The sequence below is a fragment of the Hyperolius riggenbachi genome, chromosome 1, assembly GCF_040937935.1.
Source record: "Hyperolius riggenbachi isolate aHypRig1 chromosome 1, aHypRig1.pri, whole genome shotgun sequence".
Taxonomy (NCBI): domain Eukaryota; kingdom Metazoa; phylum Chordata; class Amphibia; order Anura; family Hyperoliidae; genus Hyperolius; species Hyperolius riggenbachi.
This window is the reverse complement of record NC_090646.1, coordinates 332,375,670-332,395,500: the sequence shown is the minus strand read 5'-3', so window position 1 is coordinate 332,395,500 and position 19,831 is coordinate 332,375,670. Positions and strand designations below refer to the sequence as shown.

Sequence of the window (19,831 nt, the reverse complement as noted above, 5' to 3'; positions counted from 1 at the left end):
TTAGTCAGTGTTTGCTCATTGTAAAATCTTTCCTCTCCCAGATTCACATTCTGACATGTATTACATGGTGACATTGTTACTGTGGGCAGGTTATGTAGCTGCTTCTAGCTGTTCTGGCTGTTAGAGACAGCTGTAAACAGCTATTTCCTGTCTGTGAACATTGTTACATTGTGGCAGTTTGCCCAGAGTACCGCTGTACTCAGAGTTTCTTGTGGGAGGGGTTTCAGCACAAAATCGGTCACACAGCGCCCCCTGATGCTCTGTTTGTGAAAATCATTATATTTCTCATGTAAAAGGGGGTATCAGCTACTGATTGGGATAAAGTTCAATTCTAGGTTGGAGTTTCTCTTTAATACAGTATGGTACTTTTGTTTTAAATATTTTCTATAAATGTTTTTGGATTGTGGAACAAATCATCTGAGTTTCCTTTAATCCTTATGGGGAAATTCGCTTTGATATGAGTGCTTTGGATTACAAACTCTGAAAACTAATTATGGTCGTAAATCAAGGTTCCACTTTATGGTTTCTGGCCTAAACGTAAATAAGATTGAAGCAGAACATTGTGCAATAAAATATACAAACCTGTACAATTTTTTTCACTGGCTCTTTTTACATAACACGATTCAGACACAGGTTCTCTTTACATCAAACCTGTAATTTTAATGGGAGTAAAGATTATATACTCACCAAAGTAGAAGGTGCTCCAAAGGCTTTTCACTTGTTTCTTAATCCCACCGTCACTGGTTGGGACCCTATTGTAGTTTGCGGCTGCACTTTCCTTTGTGCATTTATACATTGCATGTCCTGTGTCGTGGTAGCTGTCTGTCTTCCGCCACTTCAATTACCAACATACACGCTGCCGGCGCATAGCATGCCTGCGCGTGACGTCATACACGTTCTACACCGGCAGCATGTATGCGGATAATAGAAGAGTGGTGGAAGACGGGTGGCCACTGTGACACAGGACAGGTAATGTATAAATGCACATTACAGCACATTTATACATTACACACACACAGCTGCAAGGCAGAGGATGCAGCAGGCTCAGACGATTCCTGAGAGATTTCATCCTGAAATTGATCATGAATGAGCCTGCAGTGTATGGGTAGCTGACAGATCTCTCTCTAATCAGATTCGATCAGAGAGAGATTTGTCTCTTGAATCTGCCCATCAAAACGCTAGATGTATGGCTAGCTTAACTGTGTAGTCCATTGGGAAATGGACAGGAGAACCTCTGGTTACAGACATCAATGTCACTGAATCACTTTTCATAGCTAAAAGAATCTGATGATTTTCTCACATTTATTTAAGAAGGCAAACTTTTGTTTTTTATTTATGACTTTGTAACACCATTAATAAAATCAATTATTTTGATATTTTCTGCAGGTGTTGGCCCAGCAGGGAGAGTACAGTGATGCAATAGCTATTTTAAGGAAGGCATTAAAATTGGAGCCTTCCAATAAGGTATGTTAAGTTTTTGCACTGAGATTTTTATATGGAAGAAAAATCACTCTGCAGGTCTTTCTCAAATTTACAAAGCAGTCATACCAGCCAACATTCATAAAAAGCTAATGTACATTATACACTCCCTATTCTGTTATTCTGCAGTTTTATCTATTGGATTAATTAAAGCGGAATATAACCCAACATTTCATCTTTGCTCTAAAACCTTAATTACAGCATATTATATGCAACCAGCATTTTTTTTTTTACTAGACCAGCATTCGAAGGGTTACACACAGAGCTTGACAGTTCAGTGCAGTGAAATGTGGACGCATCCGGAGTTGTAGATTGTTATCTTGTGTTCACTTAAATGTATCAAGTGAGGAATGTAACACATTCTCTGACTGTGAAGAAGCAGTTCGACAGAGAGTTAAAGCATGTTTGCCTTCAATACATAATGAATAAAACCAGTTATTCATAAAATGCAAAGTCAGCTCACAAAGCAAAAAACTTTACTTTTGGGAACCTATAATTTCTAAATGAATAATACTGCTTATGCACAAATGCAAAAAAGTATGAAAAAGTAGGAAAACATTTTTTTATTGAATATTATGTCAGGGTTTTAAACCGCTTTGATTGTAAAAATAAATTCCCTGGAGTTTTCTAATTCCGCCAGTACCATTGTCATTACCACCGTATGTAACAGAGTGTTCTACAGTACCCTTTGCTACAGTGATATATATATATACAGGGTGGAAGGAGGTGCCCCATTGTGAGTGTAAACTATGAATTTGGGAGTACTGCATACACTCGCATGTAAGCCTAATTTTTCAGCACAAAAAAATGTGCTGAAAAGTTACCCCCTCGGCTTATATGCGAGTTAGTTGAGCAGAATGGATGGTGGAGCAGGTTTTGTTAATGGCAGAGGAGCATAAGGATTGTGCACTAGTCATCCTGCTCTTGCCAGCTGGCTCCTTGCTGTGTCCGTGCCCTCCATCCCCTGCAACTTGGTATGCAGAGTGCGCTGCTCAAGACTTCCTGTGTACCCTGGCTTGTGGAGCAGAGTGTGCAAGCAACATGTCAGCGGTGCAATGATCAGGGATTCTTCCTGTGTGGCAATCGCTGTGTCTCATATCTAAGACCCCCTCTAGTGGCATCTTGAGACACAACTGTCATCCTTGTGCCTGTACATCTGGCTATGGGGAGAGAGGCTGACTTGTACTGGGGGCACATCTGGCTATTGTGGAGTGGGCTATACTGGGAAGGGAGCTTATATGCGAGTCAATCAACTTTTTCCTGGTTTCTGAGGGAAAAGTGGGTACCTCAGCTTATACACGGGTCAGCTTATATGCGAGTATATACGGTAAATAATGAACAGTTTATTAACTCGCAAATTTGTAGTTTACACTCACACTGGGGCACTGCATCCCACCCTGTATAGTCTCCCTCTTAAGGTGCGTACACACCTTTGATGGATGTCACCCGTCGGGATCATAACCTGATCCCATTGGGCGACATTGCTGGGCCAAGCTGCACACGTGTGTCAGCTGTATAGCTGTTGATGCACTGTTTTAGTATGTGGAGGGATGACGAGTGGCGCAATGTGGCTGGCGAGGGAGTGTCACAAACAATGGTATCAGCGGGAATTGGTCGCTGGGGTGAGTAGATCCACCCGGCGGAACATTCGCAGGTTGGGGGTTGCTGACTGTTGTACACGCCTGATTATTGCCTGAGGCGGTCATTATTGGCTGCCTTAGCTGCCTAAAGTCAGGCGTGTAAAATTCAGGCGTGTACGGGCCTTTAGGGGTTATCCCTGCAACCGATATCCAGTGGTTCTAGTGGACCTTTTTGATTGGAGTGCAAGCCAAGTCCGGACTTTCCATCTGAGTGGAGACCGTTTTCTCCACATGCTCTAAACAGTGGTTGCCTAAAAACAACCAGTGTTTGCTAGTAGTATTGTGGATTTATTTTCCCTTTTGTGAAAATTCTATACTATTGGTGCTCCTGGTCTCTCTCTCTCTCTCTCTCTCTCTCTCTCTCTCTCTCTTTCTTTCTTTCTTTCTTTCTTTCTGGAGTTCCACGCTGACCTCATCATACCAGACACCCCCTTTGGACATTTCTGTTTTTCCACACAAAACTGATGCTTCTTTGTTCAGTCCTTTGAGATAAAATGCATTTTGCCAGACCTTTGTAGACCTTTGCTCTTAAACCTGTACATTCTTGAATATTATTATTATTTAGTACTTATACAGCGCCGACATATTACGCAGCGCCATACAGTGTGTATATGTATATATGTATATGTATGTATGTATGTATGTATGTATGTATATATATATATATATTCTTAAAATCTTAATTTACTTCAGATTTTTCCTCCAAAGAGTAAACCATTTCAAACTTTTCCTCTAGGCACAGAAGTTCTGGCTTCCTAGAATCCACCTACAAATCCTGATAGGAGTACCCACCAAACTTCACAAGTGCGCTGCCTGTCACCCCTGCGCTGCTTCCCCGCCTGGCGTAGTTTGCCTTCCAGAATAAAGTAGCCAGATGTAGGTGCAGCGCTAGCTAGTGGTGCCCCCAAGTATAGGTAGGTAGTGAGAGGTGCCCCAAAATATTAGTCTCAGATGTATACCCGTAGTATAAGTTAGCCACATCTAGAGGTGTCCCTTAGTATTGTTAGCCAGAGATAATCTGCCAGTATTGGGCAACCAGAGTCCGCTCCCTAGTTTATGTATCCAGAGGGCCCCCCAGTATATGAAGCCTGATGTGCTTCTTTGTATAGGTAGCCACAAGTGCTCCAGTATTGGGTATCCCCTTTGCTATAAGTAGTAGATGTGCCCCCTCCCCCCTAGTACAGGAAGCCAGATGTGCCTTAAGTTTTAGCTAGGCCCCCAGTTTAGGTAGCAGATGTGCGCCTTCCCCAGTATAGATAGTCAGATGTACCTCCAGTAATACATAGTGCCCCCTCCAAGTATAGGTAGCAGATTTGCCTCCCCAGTATAGGAGGTCCTATGTACCCCTCCAATATTAGGTAGGCATGTAACTTTGGTAGCAGATACAGTGGTGTGAAAAACTATTTGCCCCTTCCTGATTTTTTATTCTTTTGCATGTTTGTCACACTTAAATGTTTCTGCTCATCAAAAACCGTTAACTATTAGTCAAAGATAACATAATTGAACACAAAATGCAGTTTTAAATGATGGTTTTTATTATTTAGTGAGAAAAAAAACTCCAAATCTACATGGCCCTGTGTGAAAAAGTGATTGCCCCCTTGTTAAAAAATAACTTAACTGTTTTATCACACCTAAGTTCAATTTCTGTAGTCACCCCCAGGCCTGATTACTGCCACACCTGTTTAAATCAAGAAATCACTTAAATAGGAGCTATCTGACACAGAGAAGTAGACCAAAAGCACCTCAAAAGCTAGACATCATGCCAATATCCAAAGAAATTCAGGAACAAATGAGAACAAAAGTACTGTAATTGAGATCTATTAGTCTGGTAAAGGCTATAAAGCCATTTCTAAAGCTTTGGGACTCCAGCGAACCACAGTGAGATCCACAAATGGCAAAAACATGGAACAGTGATGAACCTTCCCAGGAGTGGCCAGCCGACCAAAATTACCCTAAGAGCGCAGAGAAAACTCATCCGAGAGGCCACAAAAGACCCCAGGACAACATCTAAAGAACTGCAGACCTCACTTGCCTCAATTAAGGTCAGTGTTCACGACTCCACCATAAGAAAGAGACTGGGCAAAAAAGTCCTGCATGGCAGATATCCAAGGCGCAAACCACTTTTAAGAAAAAAGAACATTAACGCTCGTGTCAATTTTGCTAAAAAACATCTCAATGATTGGCAAGACTTTTGGGAAAATGCCTTGTTCACCGATGAGACAAAAGTTGAACTTTTTGGAAGGTGCGTGTCCCGTTACATCTGGCGTAGAAGTAACACAGCATTTCAGCAAAAGAACATCATACCAACAGTAAAATATGGTGGTGGTAGTGTGATGGTCTGGGATTGTTTGGTGCTTCAGGACCTGGAAGGCTTGCTGAGATAGATGGAACCATGAATTCTACTGTCAACCAAAAAATCCTGAAGGAGAATGTCCGGCCATCTGTTTGTCAACTCAAGCTGAAGCGATCTTGGGTGCTGCAGCAGGACAATGACTCAAAGCACATCAGCAAATCTACCTCTGAATGGCTGAAGAAAAACAAAATGAAGACTTTGGAGTGGCCTAGACAAAGTCCTGACCTGAATCCTATTGAGATGTTGTGGCATGACCTTAAAAAGGCAGTTCATGCTAGAAAACCCTCAAAGCTGAATTACAACAATTCTGCAAAGATGAGTGGGCCAAAATTCCTCCAGAGCGCTGTAAAAGACTTGTTGCAAGTTATCGCAAACGCTTGATTGCAGTTATTGCTGCTAAGGGTGGCCCAACCAGTTATTAGGTTCAGGGGGCAATTTTTTTTTCACACAGGGCCATGTAGGTTTTGAGTTTTTTTTTCCTCACTAAATAATAAAAACCATCATTTAAAACTACATTTTGTGTTCAATTATGTTATCTTTGACTAATAGTTAACGGTTTTTGATGAGCAGAAACATTTAAGTGTGACAAACATGCAAAAGAATAAGAAATCAGGAAAGGGGCAAATAGTTTTTCAGACCACTGTATGTGCCCCCTACCCAGTGTATATAGCCAGATGTGCTCCTACCGGTAGTATTAAGTGCCCCCCCCCCAGTATAGGTACTAGGTGCCCCCCTGTATTGGGCCATCCACCCCCCTTCCCCATATATTCGGAGCAGATGCGCCCCCTACCTGCTGTATGCAGAATCACGAGTGAAGCAAAGGAGAAGTTACTGGCTCTCTGAATCTCAGCGCTGGCTTCTTTTTTCAGCCACACAATCAGTGCCCTCTCTATGGCTATAGCAAATCACTTTATGTGACCTGCCAATGGGTCACATAATGAGAAGCTGTGTGTGTGGCTTAAAGCCGCATCTACACACGTAGACGAGCGGGGAATCGAATGCTGCGCACGCGCTGCGAGCGGGGATGCGGCGGGGACGCGCAAGAGGCCGCCGATCGCCACAACATCTCCCCAACATCTCCCCGTGTAGACGGGGCTTAAGAGATTCCAAATCCATCATCAGGTGCCTGTAAGCTTGAGCCTCAGTACCTTGATGGTAAATCCTGCCCTGATTTGGCATGCAAAATGGTATGGAGCTTTTTTTCCAAACTCACTTTTTAGGGGTTTATATTTATTTTTGTTTTCTTTTATTGTGGCGAAAGGTTTTTTTTCAGTATTTCTGCTTTAAATTCAGGAGCTCACTGATTCAATGTGATTACTCAGTTGAAGGATTGCTCTCTTTCTTGCAGACAATCCATGCTGAGCTCTCCAAACTAGTGAAGAAACATGCTGACCAGAAGAATGTAGAAACTGCCATGTACAAAAAGATGTTGGGTAATGTGGCTACTTCTTCCACAAAGACACCTCGAAAGACTTCTTGGGTAATACATTTAATTGATCAAAATGCAATTGGACGGGTTGGAAAATTTATTAATTTACACCCCACTGAGCCTTCCAAAAGTATGCAGTGTAGTATATGATCTATTTTGATGAACTGTACTGCTCTTTGTGATAGGACTCAGCTCTAAAGATTTTGTTAAAATGATAGCTTCTCATAGATTGTTGAAATTATCAATTTAAAGACAACCTGTGGACAGACCTCTTAGGAAGCCAGTAGTTCGGTATGGACAGTCAAGTCGGCACACTTAGGTGCTCCATTAAACCAGACGGATAAGGACAAGGCTTGTAGACCTATTCCATATGCTAATTCCATGCAACCAGGAACCCTACGTGGTGTGCTTAACCTTATGCAGACATAAAGAAGGAAAGCGTGATGTAGAAGGAGTGAGTGGCACTGCAGCAGACTAGATAACAAAATTGCTTTATTCCATGGAAACAGCACGACAAGGAGGATATATCCTAAAGGTATCCACAGTGAGGTGAGAGGCAGTGGGTGTCAGATGAAAAGAATGAGCATCCAACAACTTTTTCATGGCAGCAGGACACTTGTCCTGCTGCCACGACTCTGCATAGCATATGAAATAGATCTACAAGCCTGGTCCTTATCCGTCTGGTTTAACAAGCGACTCTGTGGGTGAGGAGACCTGCGCTAAGGAAATTGCTCCACAGAGCACAATGTTTAGTGTGGGTCTCACGTCCACAGATTCCCTGGTCAGTGCGGCTGTGAACAAGCATCAGGCTGACATGAAAAAGCGGTTAGCTAATGTGTTTTTCCTCCTGGCACCCACCTGCCTCTAATCTCACAGTTTGTGGACACTTAGGATTTATGCTTCTTGTGCTGTTTTCCTAGACTAAAGCAATTTTGGTTACCTGGTCTGCAGCAGTGCTACTTCCTCCTTTTACATCAAATGATTTATGGATAGTAGGCCAGCAGGGACGCATACAGTCAAAAGCGGCGCCTGGAAAAAATGGCGCACGGTTCAGAACGCCCTTAAAACGCTATTTAGCGTTTTAGACTTTAAAACGTAATTTCCCGTTTTAATAAGACTCAGGCAGCCTGTGGTATTTGCAGTGAAAGTTATAACCAGTAGATGGTGCTGTTCAGCATTGTGTTGTAAAAGGATGTGTAAGCAATGTTAAGCCAGGTTTCCAAGAAGGAACTATAGCTTAGTGGTAAGATACCGGACTTGGAAGAAAGTTTTGCAGGTTCGAATCTGTGCACGTTTTTTTTTTTTTTCCCCCAGTGATAGAGATACCGCTGCTATTTGTGCATTGGTAAAAGATTAGTTGAAATAGACTTTTTTATGAAGTAAACGTTTTGTGTTTTTTATATCCCAGCTGAATATCGTATGCACCCTCATCTTTATTCTGCCTTCCCACGTCCTTTGCATATGTTATGCAGCTGGGATATTAAAAAAACAAAACTTTGACTTCGTAAAAAGTATTTTTTCAACTAATCTTTTATTAACTCAGATAGCAGCGCATGAATCAATAAATGAAAATAATGAAAAAAAGATCATCGACTAGATTCGAACCTGCACTTTCAGCACAAGAAATTACCACAGTTCAGAACTATACCGCTGTGCTATAACAATGTTACAATTCAAAAACGCTAATTAGCGTTTTACATTAAATTGACGGCGCCATAATGTTCTAGTGGAGCTGTGCGCCATTTTTTCCTGCTCCCAGCAGGGACATACAGGTGCATTTTACATTGAGAAATAAACCACTTGCATTTTTTAGATCCATGAACTAATGATTTGTAAATACCTTATGTTTAAGTGGGCTGGTCAAATTTTACAGTATGTATATTTTGCATCTTTTATTGTTTGATCTCATTCGGAAGTTCTTGTCATAGAGGTTTGCTGTGTTAGCACATCCTGATTGATGACACAAAGCCAGAATTTTTGCAAGGCATTCTCTTACTAGCTAATTATCTTGCGAGTAAAAGGCATGTGGGTACAGGCACTCACTTTTATTCTGACATTTCTTAAAAGTTTTTTTTATAATGAATTCTGAGTGTAGGATTTCAATTTGAACTAGATTGTATGCAGCAGTGTAAAATTGTTCACTATGCATTATGTTTGCATTGGATCGATCAGATCCAACACTGCTGTAACACTCTTATTTTTATGGGGTGTGTCCAGTCAACAATCAGAAGTGAAATAGCAACTACAGCACATCCCATATATTGTACTTTAGAAAGCAAATTGGTCCATTTAATGGAATGGCATACTGAAGCAGATATATACACATGCGTATACCTGTAACTGTGCACACACATGTTGTCTAACAAACAGTGGTCTCCCACAATACTATACATTGGAGTGCACAAACAGTGAAGGTTCCATTGACAGAGGGAGGTGTCCATTTTATTTAGTTTGGTCTTTATTACCGGTAGTGATAAATATTGCTATTAACGCCCGGCTGGAGATCACTCTAATGTTTTATACATGACTTATTACTGATAGGATAAGCAAAGCCATGAGATTAAAAAGATGCTGTCAGGAATATATGAAGGATGAGCCAAAAAGGATTTTCGTTGTCTGTTTTGTCTGAGGGAGAACACCTGTTACCAAGCACTGAGTTCCAGCAGAACACACCCGAAGTAGAGTTCTACAGGCATACCTTAGGCTCTTACTCTAAGATGAAGTTTAAAGAAAACCTAAACTGAAAATAAACTTATGATTAATGTTGTTTTTTGAATCCTTATTCTGAATCCCGTATAATGCCGTCCAAAGCAGTTTAGCACCATCTTCACCCGAGAGAGACCTGAAGTAGCGTTACACGTCGTGCTTCATGCAAATCCGATGCTTCCTCCTCTGGCTTGAAAGGAGGAAGCATCTGAGTTGCATGAAGCGCGACATGGAACACAGCCCTGTGACGCTGTACGGCGGAGATGGTGCTGAACTTCTTTGTAACGTTTACCAACCTTTGTCAACGTAAGGAGTTAAATTTGATTTCTGATGTTGGCACAGGAGCCATTTTAGTGTAAGGCACAATCGGATTCTTTTTACTACCAACATTAAGAAATAATGAACATGTAAATGTACCTGTGACCAAATAATAAAAAATCAGATAACTTGGTTGAGGCAAGCCAATTCTGCAGAGGTTTCCCATGTCATCCTTGAGACCACTACTGCTGTCCGAGACTCTAAAAGTTTGCGGCATCGCTCCCACCTGTGAATGTGTGCCTGCACAGTAGCACGGAGCCACTCATACACAACATAAAAACATGAGTGGCTCCGTGCTACTGCAAAGGCAAAAACTATCTTGTGTATGCAAGAACGGGTGTTTTGCTGTGCAAACCTATTTGACAAGCCCTTTTCGAATGAGTTCAGAGGGTGCCAGCACTGGAACAGTGAGCTCAAGAGGGACAGGGATGCAGTCCCTCTGTTGAGGTCACTATTTAATTTCGGCACATTTTTTCCACAGGAACACTTTAAAGTAAACCTATGAGGAATAAAATGTTACTTAACTAAGTAGTGGCTTCCCAGATCATCCTCGACCCACTACTGCTGTCCGGGACTCTATTCTTGTTTGCAGGTATGCTCCTATCTGTGTTTGAGCACGGCCATACTGCACCTGATTGAGGACAGTCTGAGCCAGCGCAGTAGCACCACTCGTGTATGCAGGAAAAAGCCATGCACAAGCGACTTCGTGTTACAAAGCAGGTGCAGTCCGCACCTGCTTTGTAACACGAAGCTGCTTCGTGTTAAAAATTTCTTTAATTCTGTTCGGTTACGCAGTCATGAATGTTCTTTCATGACTGCGTACCAGTTTCTGTAAAAGCGTGACTGTACTGCTCAGGTGTAGTACAGTCCATACTACACCTGAGCAGTACAGTCACGCTTTTACAGAAACTGGTACGCAGTCATGAAAGAACATTAGACAAGCCTTTGTCAAATACAGTGGTTTGCAAAAGTATTTGGCCCCCTTGAAGTTTTCCACATTGTGTCATATTACTGCCACAAACCTGAATCAATTTTATTGGAATTCCACGTGAAAGACCAATACAAAGTGTTGTACACGTGAGAAGTGAAATGAAAATCATACATGATTCCAAACATTTTTTACAAATCAATAACTGCAAAGTGGGGTGTGCGTAATTATTCAGCATTATTCTGAGTGCAGTCAGTTGCCCATAGACATTTCCTTAATGACTAAACAGAGTGCGCCTGTGTGTAATCTAATGTCAGTACAAATACAGCTGCTCTGTGATGGCCTCAGAGGTTGTCTAAGAGAATATTGGGAGCAACAACACCATGAAGTCAAAAGAACACACCAGACAGGTCAGGGATAAAATTATTGAGAAATTTAAAGCAGGCTTAAGCTACAAAAAGATTTCCAAAGCCTTGAACATCCCACGGAGCACTGTTCAAGCGATCATTCAGAAATGGAAGGAGTATGGCACAACTGTGAACGTACCAAGACAAGGCCGTCCACCTAAACTCACAGGCCGAACAAGGAGAGCGCTGATCAGAAATGCAGTCAAGAAGCCCATGGTGACGCTGGATGAGCTGCAGAGATCTACAGCTCAGGTAGGGGAATCTGTCCATAGGACAACTATTAGTCGTGCACTGCACAAAGTTGGCCTTTATGGAAGAGTGGCAAGAAGAAAGCCATTGTTAACAGAAAAGCATAAGAAGTCCCCTTTGCAGTTTGCCACAAGCCATGTGGGGGACACGGCAAACATGTGGAAGAAGGTGCTCTGGTCAGATGAGACCAAAATGGAACTTTTTGGCCAAAATGCAAAACGCTATGTGTGGCGGAAAACTAACACTGCACATCACTCTGAACACCCCACCCCACTGTCAAATATGGTAGTGGCAGCATCATGCTCTAGGGGTGCTTCTCTTCAGCAGGGACAGGAAAGCTGGTCAGAGTTGATGGGAAGATGGATGGAGCCAAATACAGGGCAATCTTGGAAGACAACCTCTTGGAGTCTTGCCAAAGACTTGAGACTGGGGCGGAGGTTCACCTTCCAGCAGGACAACAACCCTAAACATAAAGCCAGGGCAACAATGGAATGGTTTAAAACAAAACAACATATCCATGTGTTAGAATGGCCCAGTCAAAGTCCAGATCTAAATTCAATCGAGAATCTGTGGCAAGATCTGAAAACTGCTGTTCACAAATGCTGTCCATCTAATCTGACTGAGCTGGAGTTTTGCAAAGAAGAATGTGCAAGGATTTCAGCCTCTAGATGCGCAAATCTGGGAGAGACATGCCCTAAAAGACTGGCAGCTGTAATTGCAGCAAAAGGTGGTTCTACAAAGTATTGACTCAGGAGGCTGAATAATTATGCACACCCCACTTTGCAGTTTTGTAAAAAAATGTTTGGAATCCTGTATGATTCTCGTTCCACTTCTCACGTGTACACCACTTTGTATTGGTCTTTCAAGTGGAATTCCAATCAAATTAATTCATGTTTGTGTCAGTAATGTGACAAAATGTGGAAAACTTCAAGGGGGCCGAATACTTTTGCAAACCACTGTATGCTTGGAAGGACCCTGCACTGGAACGGTGGGCCACAGGACAATCATGGAAAGCCTCTGGACTATCCAGTGGGTAGACTATGGAGTAACACAAATATAAGTGGGATTCAGATAGAAAAACATTTAAGATCTGACAAGCATATTTAACATTGTATTCATCTAACTTTTTTTTTTCCCCCTCTCACAGTCAATTTCCTGGAAGTGGCTTTTTGGGGCAACAGCCATAGCAATAGGAGGTGTAGCCCTTTCAGTTGTAATAGCTGCTCGCAACTAAGCCGCCATCATTAACTGAGCACAGAAGCCATTTTTTTAGTGAGAAGATCTACAAGTACAAACGAGTTCTCATATTCTCACCCTGGAAAAAAATCTGTCTAAGGTGCCGTGTACAATCTAAAAAAAAGAAGATATTCTATGTAATATTTATATATATTTTCTTAAATTCACCCACATTCCTGTTTATTGTGAAAAAAAATGCACCAGTTTATGGTATTAGTTTAAAGCTAAAAGCGCCACAAAAAGGTTTTAGGAGTCTGAACTTGAGTTCTTGTATTCCTTTACGGGCACTGTAGTAGTATGATGGTACCGTAATGAATGGGGAATGCCATTTTCAGACATTAAATGGTATTTATGTTGTATTGTTCATTTAGTGAAATGTGTTTTCAGTGTATTTCAAAACAATTTAAAGGTATGTGTCTGGTCTAAGACTGCAGAGACCTGTTTCTCCAAATATCAGTCATAGCAGTGAGTGCTATGGATGAATTCCATTCTAACAGATATCCAACACATTTCAATCTCAAGTAAGCTATAGGATCTATCCTTATGTTTCTGATCACACTTTAAAATAAAATCAGTTTTTCAACATATTAATGGACAATGCTAGCTCAGTAAACGTAAAAGGAATATAGTATGCGGGCTTGTTATTAATAAAGATAAGATCAGCAAAGTACATATGAGTGGCAGTTTTTGAGGATAGATAGGCACTTCCAAGTTAAGCCGTGTCAAGCATGCACAGTACAAATATTTTAAAGCATGTTTAATCATATTGTGTAAAGAAAATTTTCCTATTTAATGCATTATTTACCTTGGACGCTTGGTAACTAAAGTGTCAGGCTTTAGCATACAGAACGTTCTTTTATTACGATTGTGGGACCATACATAAATTCTAGGAGCCTTTTAAGGACGATTGTTGTATCTGCCTTCCATAAATTATTGTGGAAGAAAACATTACATCATCTTGCATTCCCCCTGAAATGCTTTGACTTTACCTCTACTACAGTGATGGTTTGGGCACAACTTCAGGCATCTGTCGAGCATTTTAAAAATTGTTGTCCACACTTAGTAAGTGTCTCAGACCACACATTCTCATTTAACTGTAAGAACAGTCAACCTGAAGGTAAATTTCTTTAATTATGTTCTTGTGGGTGAACCATGCAAGGAGATTTTTCTGTCCATTTCTCTGTGATGGATTAGCCTTTAGGTGGAATAATTACACTAGAACACTCATTTTATCAGGAGCAAAAAAAAAAATTGTAAAAGAAATCCAGGATATCCAAAAACAATAACAATATGGTTATATCGCAGACCTCCGCCTAGTTTAAATCTAAAGATAACTTTTAGAAAGAGCCTTCAAAGCCTTGGTACGATCTTAAGTTGCAGTTAAATAGCTGCTGAGATCTCCTCCTGCCTCTCTGTTCTCTCCTGGCTCTGTAAGAGTGGCGCTGAGTGATATTGTGACCTGCAGAGCACTACCTCCTTTCTGAGGAACAGCACTGGTAAGGAAGGAGACATTATCCCTTGACTGATGCTTGAGATTATTTAATAAAGTCTTTTATTTACTATTTAGTTCCTAAATAGGCAAGAGGTGTGACTCTCTCGTTAGGATCTTTGCTTTTCCAGATTTCCACTTTTATTTCCTAAAGCTACTTGTCCTACTAGGAATGTAGGAAGGGTTTTGGTGGTCAGCCCTGCCATCAGATATCCCATCATTATGTTCTTTTATTAGCACTTGGTTACTGGACCTGCTGACTGATACACGTGGTGATTACCATTTTAGAGCTCACAGAGAACGTTGATTTAAATAAATACAATTATTTCAATTTGCTTGTTAATAATAAATGATTGAACTGTTTAATTTACTCATGTTTTTGCTTTGATTTTTTATTACCATGTTTTAGATACAGTATTTATATGCGACATAGGTCTATCTGAAACGGCTTATATAATACATGTCAACTCACTGCCCATAAAATCCTATGGGCCTGTTTACAGTAACTGATCACGTCATTCTAACATGCTGCATGCAGGCTTTGTTTTAAAGTCTATGGTCAATCTCCATTGCAGTTCACAGTCATTATAATGTGTGAATTATCCAACTGACCACTGTGAATCTAGCCTGAAGCATAATGTAAATACTACAAATCATGAAGAGGATGCGTGCACACCAATCATATGCCTGTTATACTATTGCACTATGCCACAGTGCCAAACAATGAAATAAACCATCTTGTGATGCAACATCTGGATATGTAACACAGAATACATTCAAGAAGAAAAATAATCCAGGAGCAATCTGCTTTGGTATCAGAAGCACACTTCTTCTAAACTTTTAATAAAGCATATCTTCATAAAGGCAAAAGGGCAGATAAAATTGTATGCTTATCGGCACATGTAGCAGCATAAAAAAAATGTGAAGGGGGGGGGGGGGGGTCGATGATCGTTTGCCCTACTATGAGGGCTTTTTCCAGACCGTATAATGTAAATACTGGCCCGTTACTGTGATGGCAGTGCTCTGTGTCAGTAGTACCGCATGACAAGACGAGATGTCCAGCTTTAAACAATCAATCTAACCAGCGTTGCTGCACCAATGGATTTGATGTGCAGAGACCACCCCTGGAGTCACAGGGAGATTTCAGCAGTCATCAAAAGTCCGCACCATCCAATATTCAAGTTTCTTTATTTATAGCTCTTATTAAAAATACATGAGTAAAAAACAGGTCTGCATAATGATGATTTTATTATGCAGACCTGTTTTTTACTCGTGTCTTTTTAATAAGAGCTATAAATAAAGAAACTTGAATATTGGATGGTGCGGACCTTTGATGACAGCTTTAAACAATCCACAGTCCACAAACCAAGTCCTGTATGTCAAACAATGTCTCTAACAATATTTTCATCCCGCTGTGGCTTGATATCTTCTGTTCCTTGTATGACCCTCAAAAGGAAGAGAAAGAACTGGAGATAGTGTAATACTGTAGGGTAATGTTATCCACACCCTTCACTCTATATCAGTCCTATAGTGATGGTGATTTCTACTGACCACAACCACAGTAACATACAATATATTGCGCTTACCAAATTGAATTGCTGCACCTTGTATCAGAACAGCAAATTAACTCAATTCCACTTCAACTGATCAGGACTCTCCTCTGTATGCGCATGGGGGTATGGCTCACACAGACAGAAGAGCATATAGCATAATACTGCATTGACCACTGCATATGAGGTTTTATGATTTGCCAAAAGCACACACTATGTACCACAAGTGTCCTATACTTTCACCAGCATGTGCTCAGAGTCCACTTACCAACACACCATGTTGATTCCACAACAGAACAGCATAGCTAGCTTTTATGTGATATTGTCTCCTTTAACTGAATTTACGTGATCCTTCCTCCATAACATCAACCTTAAAAACGCCAATCAGAGCTCACAGCGCAACACGTCTTAATTGTATTAAAGCCAAAATAGAATTGCTCTCACAATTTTGCAGATAAAAATGCGTATATTTGATTAAAACAATCTTATCACAAGCGCCTCCGCACTGCTGTAGTTGGGTGTGTGTGTATGTTTCCAGGCGCCTCGGTTATTCTTTTACGGCTCTTGCTCCTCCTCTTGCCTGTCTCCTACACACAATGCACACAGCTCAATTATTCGTTTACCGGGCTGGCTGGGATCTGCACGGAAGGTCTCCCGCCTCCTTTAATTTATTGGATCCTCATTACGGCGCACCCCGGGGCAGCTACTACAGCTCCACTACTCTCTCCACAACTAAGGGTTGCAGCTCAGCTCAATCACCCTTTGCCGCCAGCCTGGGGACACACCCAGTGGAGCCAGAGTCATTTGTTGCAGAAGGAATGCAGAGCGGAAACGTTGCAGACATTGCTTCTGCCAGCACCCGCTCTGCGACGAATGGCTCTGTGTGCATTGCGTGTAAGAGACTGGCAAGAGGAGGAGCCAAAGCTGTAAAAGAATAACTGAGCCGTCTGGAATCATTTCATTTCGGGTACTGGCCGCATTGATGACCACTTCTAGTTTTAACTGGCCAGAACCCAAAGTGGCCAGACTTCGGGTTCTGGCCCACACACACACACACACGACGGCCACTTCTAGTTTTGACTGGTCCGAACGCGAAGTGGCCAGACTTCGGGTTCTGGCCGTAACTTATATATCATCTTTGCTATGTTTAAATCACTTAGATCATAGCCAGTGAGGAGCACGACTCCCACATTTGTTAAGATTAAAAATCTGTACTGTTTTCTGACATCATAGGGTTTCAGCAAGTTTCTCAAATATGTCTATATCATGTTGAGTTGATGCAAGATTATGCAAACCTATTGAATACCAATTTGGCTTCACTTGATTGGTCCAGTTGTATAAATTTGCACACGTTATTTGCATCTCATTGATCATCCCTAATGCTTAGCAATAGAACCATGTCTTAAAGCGGTATAAAACCCTGACATAATATTCACTAAAAACATGTTTTCCTACTTTTTATATGCCATACGGTTATCATATTTGCTTTTGTGCATAAGTATTATTATTCATTTAGAAATTACAAGTTTCCAAAGTACACTTTTTTACTGAGAGCTGACTTTGCATTTTATTCATAACTGTTTTTTTTCATGTTTAAATATAAGCAGAAATACTTTCTGCAGTGTCAGAAGTGTTTGTTTACATTGATGCAATTAACCACTTCACCACTGAGGGGTTTTACCCCCTGAGTACCAGAGCAATTTTCACCTTTCAGTACTCCTTCCATTCATTCGTCTATAACTTTATCATTACTTATCACAATGAAATTAACTATATCTTGTTTTTTCCGCCACCAATTAGGCTTTCTTTAGGTGGGACATTGTGCCAAGAATTATTTTATTCTAAATGTGTTTTAATGCGAAAATAGGAAAAATGTGGGAAAAAAATTATTTTTCAGTTTTCGGCCATTATAGTTTTTAAATAATGCATGCTACTGTAATTAAAACCTATGAAATGTATTTGCCTATTTGTCCCGGTTATAAAACCGTTTAAATTATGTCCCTATCACAATGTTTGGTGCCAATATTTTATTTGGAAATAAAGGTGCATTTTTTTCATTTTTGCGTCCATCCCTAATTACAAGCCCATAGTTTATAAAGTAACAGTGTTATACCCTCTTGTCATAAATATTTAAAAAGTTCAGTCCCTAAGGTAACTATTTATGTATTTTTTTTTATTGTAAATTTTTTTATTTATTTTTTTTATTACAAAAAAAAAAAAAAAAAAAAAAGGGGGGAGTGTAGGAGGTAATGAGTTAATTTTTTGTGTAACACTAATTTATTTATATGTAAAAAAAATGCTTAGGGTGTAGATTTACTATTTGGCCACAAGATGGCAACAGTAACTTTTTGTTTATTGCGACCTGCGAGCGTCCCTCCGGACGCTTGCAGGAAGTACTAGGAGGCTGTGAGTGGGTTGTTTTTTTTTTCACAATGATCGCGCTGCCCATCGGAGAGCAGCGGATCATTGCGGGGCTTACTTAGATCAACGAACGGGAATGGATTTTCCCGTTCATTGATCTCCGAGCGAGCGGGCGGCGGCATGTTTACGAGCGGGAGCGCGGACAGCACGGATTTCTCCGTCCCTGGGGGTTAAAGGATGGAAAAAGGATGGAAAAAGACGGAGAAATCCGTACGAGCGGGGGTAAAGTGGTTAAACACAAGATAACATTGTCTCTAGTTCGGATTCCTACAGCTTTCCAGGCATTGAGCTTTTCTGTCCTGTTTAACCCTTTGAATGCTGTTCTAGTAAAAAAAAATGCTGGTAGTATAAAAAATGCTGTAAATAATGTTTTAGAGCAAAAAAGAATTGCTGGTTTTCATTACGCTTTTAAGTGAACTGAGCAGGGTTTTTTTTTCTTTTTAAATTTGAATCTTTAGATTCTAACAATTTGAGCCTAGAATATTGATCATTTTACCAATATTCTAATGGTCTGAGATTTTAATGTTGGTGTTTCCATAAGCTGTAAGCTATAATCATCAAAATTATAACAAAGGCTTGAAATATCTCACTTTGCATGTAATGCGTCTATTTCATATATTCGTTTTCACCTTTTTAGTTGAATTACTGAAATAAATTAACTTTTGCACACTATTCAAATTTTTCAAGCTTCACCTGTATATTAGGCCTCCAGTTTGCCTCAGATCTTCACTTTTAAAAGTTGTTATATGCACCTGCAATGAACATCAGTGAGCATTTATGGCTTTATCTAGTGAGAGGTAACAGTTGGGGCTAACAATCGATTTACTTTGTTGAACTTAAGAGTAACTGGCATAAAAACAAATATCAATTCTTTATTTTTATCTGGTAAACAAGTAATAAGGATGCTGACTAGGCAATCCAAAAGTTAAAAATCACACTTATTTTTCTTTTCCATAAAACACCATTCCCCAGTTTCCCTGGCTCATATTTGGTACAACTGCCACCCAAACGAAGTTGCAGGGCATGTTAGGTTTTTTTGCTTCTTTACTATCCCCTCAGAATTCACTAATTCAGTCCAATTAGCCTAAGCCTCTTTCCCTCCTGTTTTCCCCTCCCACATCTCTGTTCCTCTCTGATTGGCCAATATTTCTCAATGTACTTACTACTGCAGACCTGGGTGGGAGTGTCTGGGAGGGGGCAGGCAATGATGCACAGACTGAGTAAGGGAGGAAATTATTTTAGGATTGGTATCAAGATGGATAAAGACAAAATGGAAAATCCCTAATTGTAACAGCAAACAGAAGGACCAGCACCATACACCGAATTTTGATACACATATAAAAATTAATGCAGAGTGTTCTAGACAAGAGTTGGCAAAAGGGAAGGAAAAGAGGCCCCTCCAAAAAGCACCACACTGACAATGTAATGATGTAATAGCCAACATATCACAATCTTTATAAAATTACAACCAAAAACATAAATTAATTAAAAATCACAAGTGATGGCTCTGGTGTCCATGAATGTACAATGATTTACAATAATTAGATAATACAGGTACCCCTCTCAAAGAGTAAAACAATTAGGCAATCACGTTGCAAAACTAATCAATAACATCCAATCCACCAG

At 40.5% G+C, this 19,831-nt stretch overlaps 1 protein-coding gene across 2 annotated transcripts in view; it reads left to right on the top strand.

The window, feature by feature from the left end:
* Positions 1-14,604, top strand: part of FKBP8 (FKBP prolyl isomerase 8) — a 155,371-nt gene extending 140,767 nt beyond the window's left edge. The window contains exons 7-9 of one of the 2 annotated variants that reach the window (XM_068233903.1): positions 1,387-1,464; positions 6,821-6,952; positions 12,657-14,604. In XM_068233903.1, coding sequence (XP_068090004.1) covers positions 1,387-1,464; positions 6,821-6,952; positions 12,657-12,743 — 297 coding nt within the window. In that variant the 3' untranslated portion in view covers positions 12,744-14,604. The remainder of the gene's footprint in view (positions 1-1,386; positions 1,465-6,820; positions 6,953-12,656) is intronic. The other variant, XM_068233904.1, reaches the window with a different exon arrangement.
* The last annotated feature ends 5,227 nt before the right edge of the window (positions 14,605-19,831 follow it).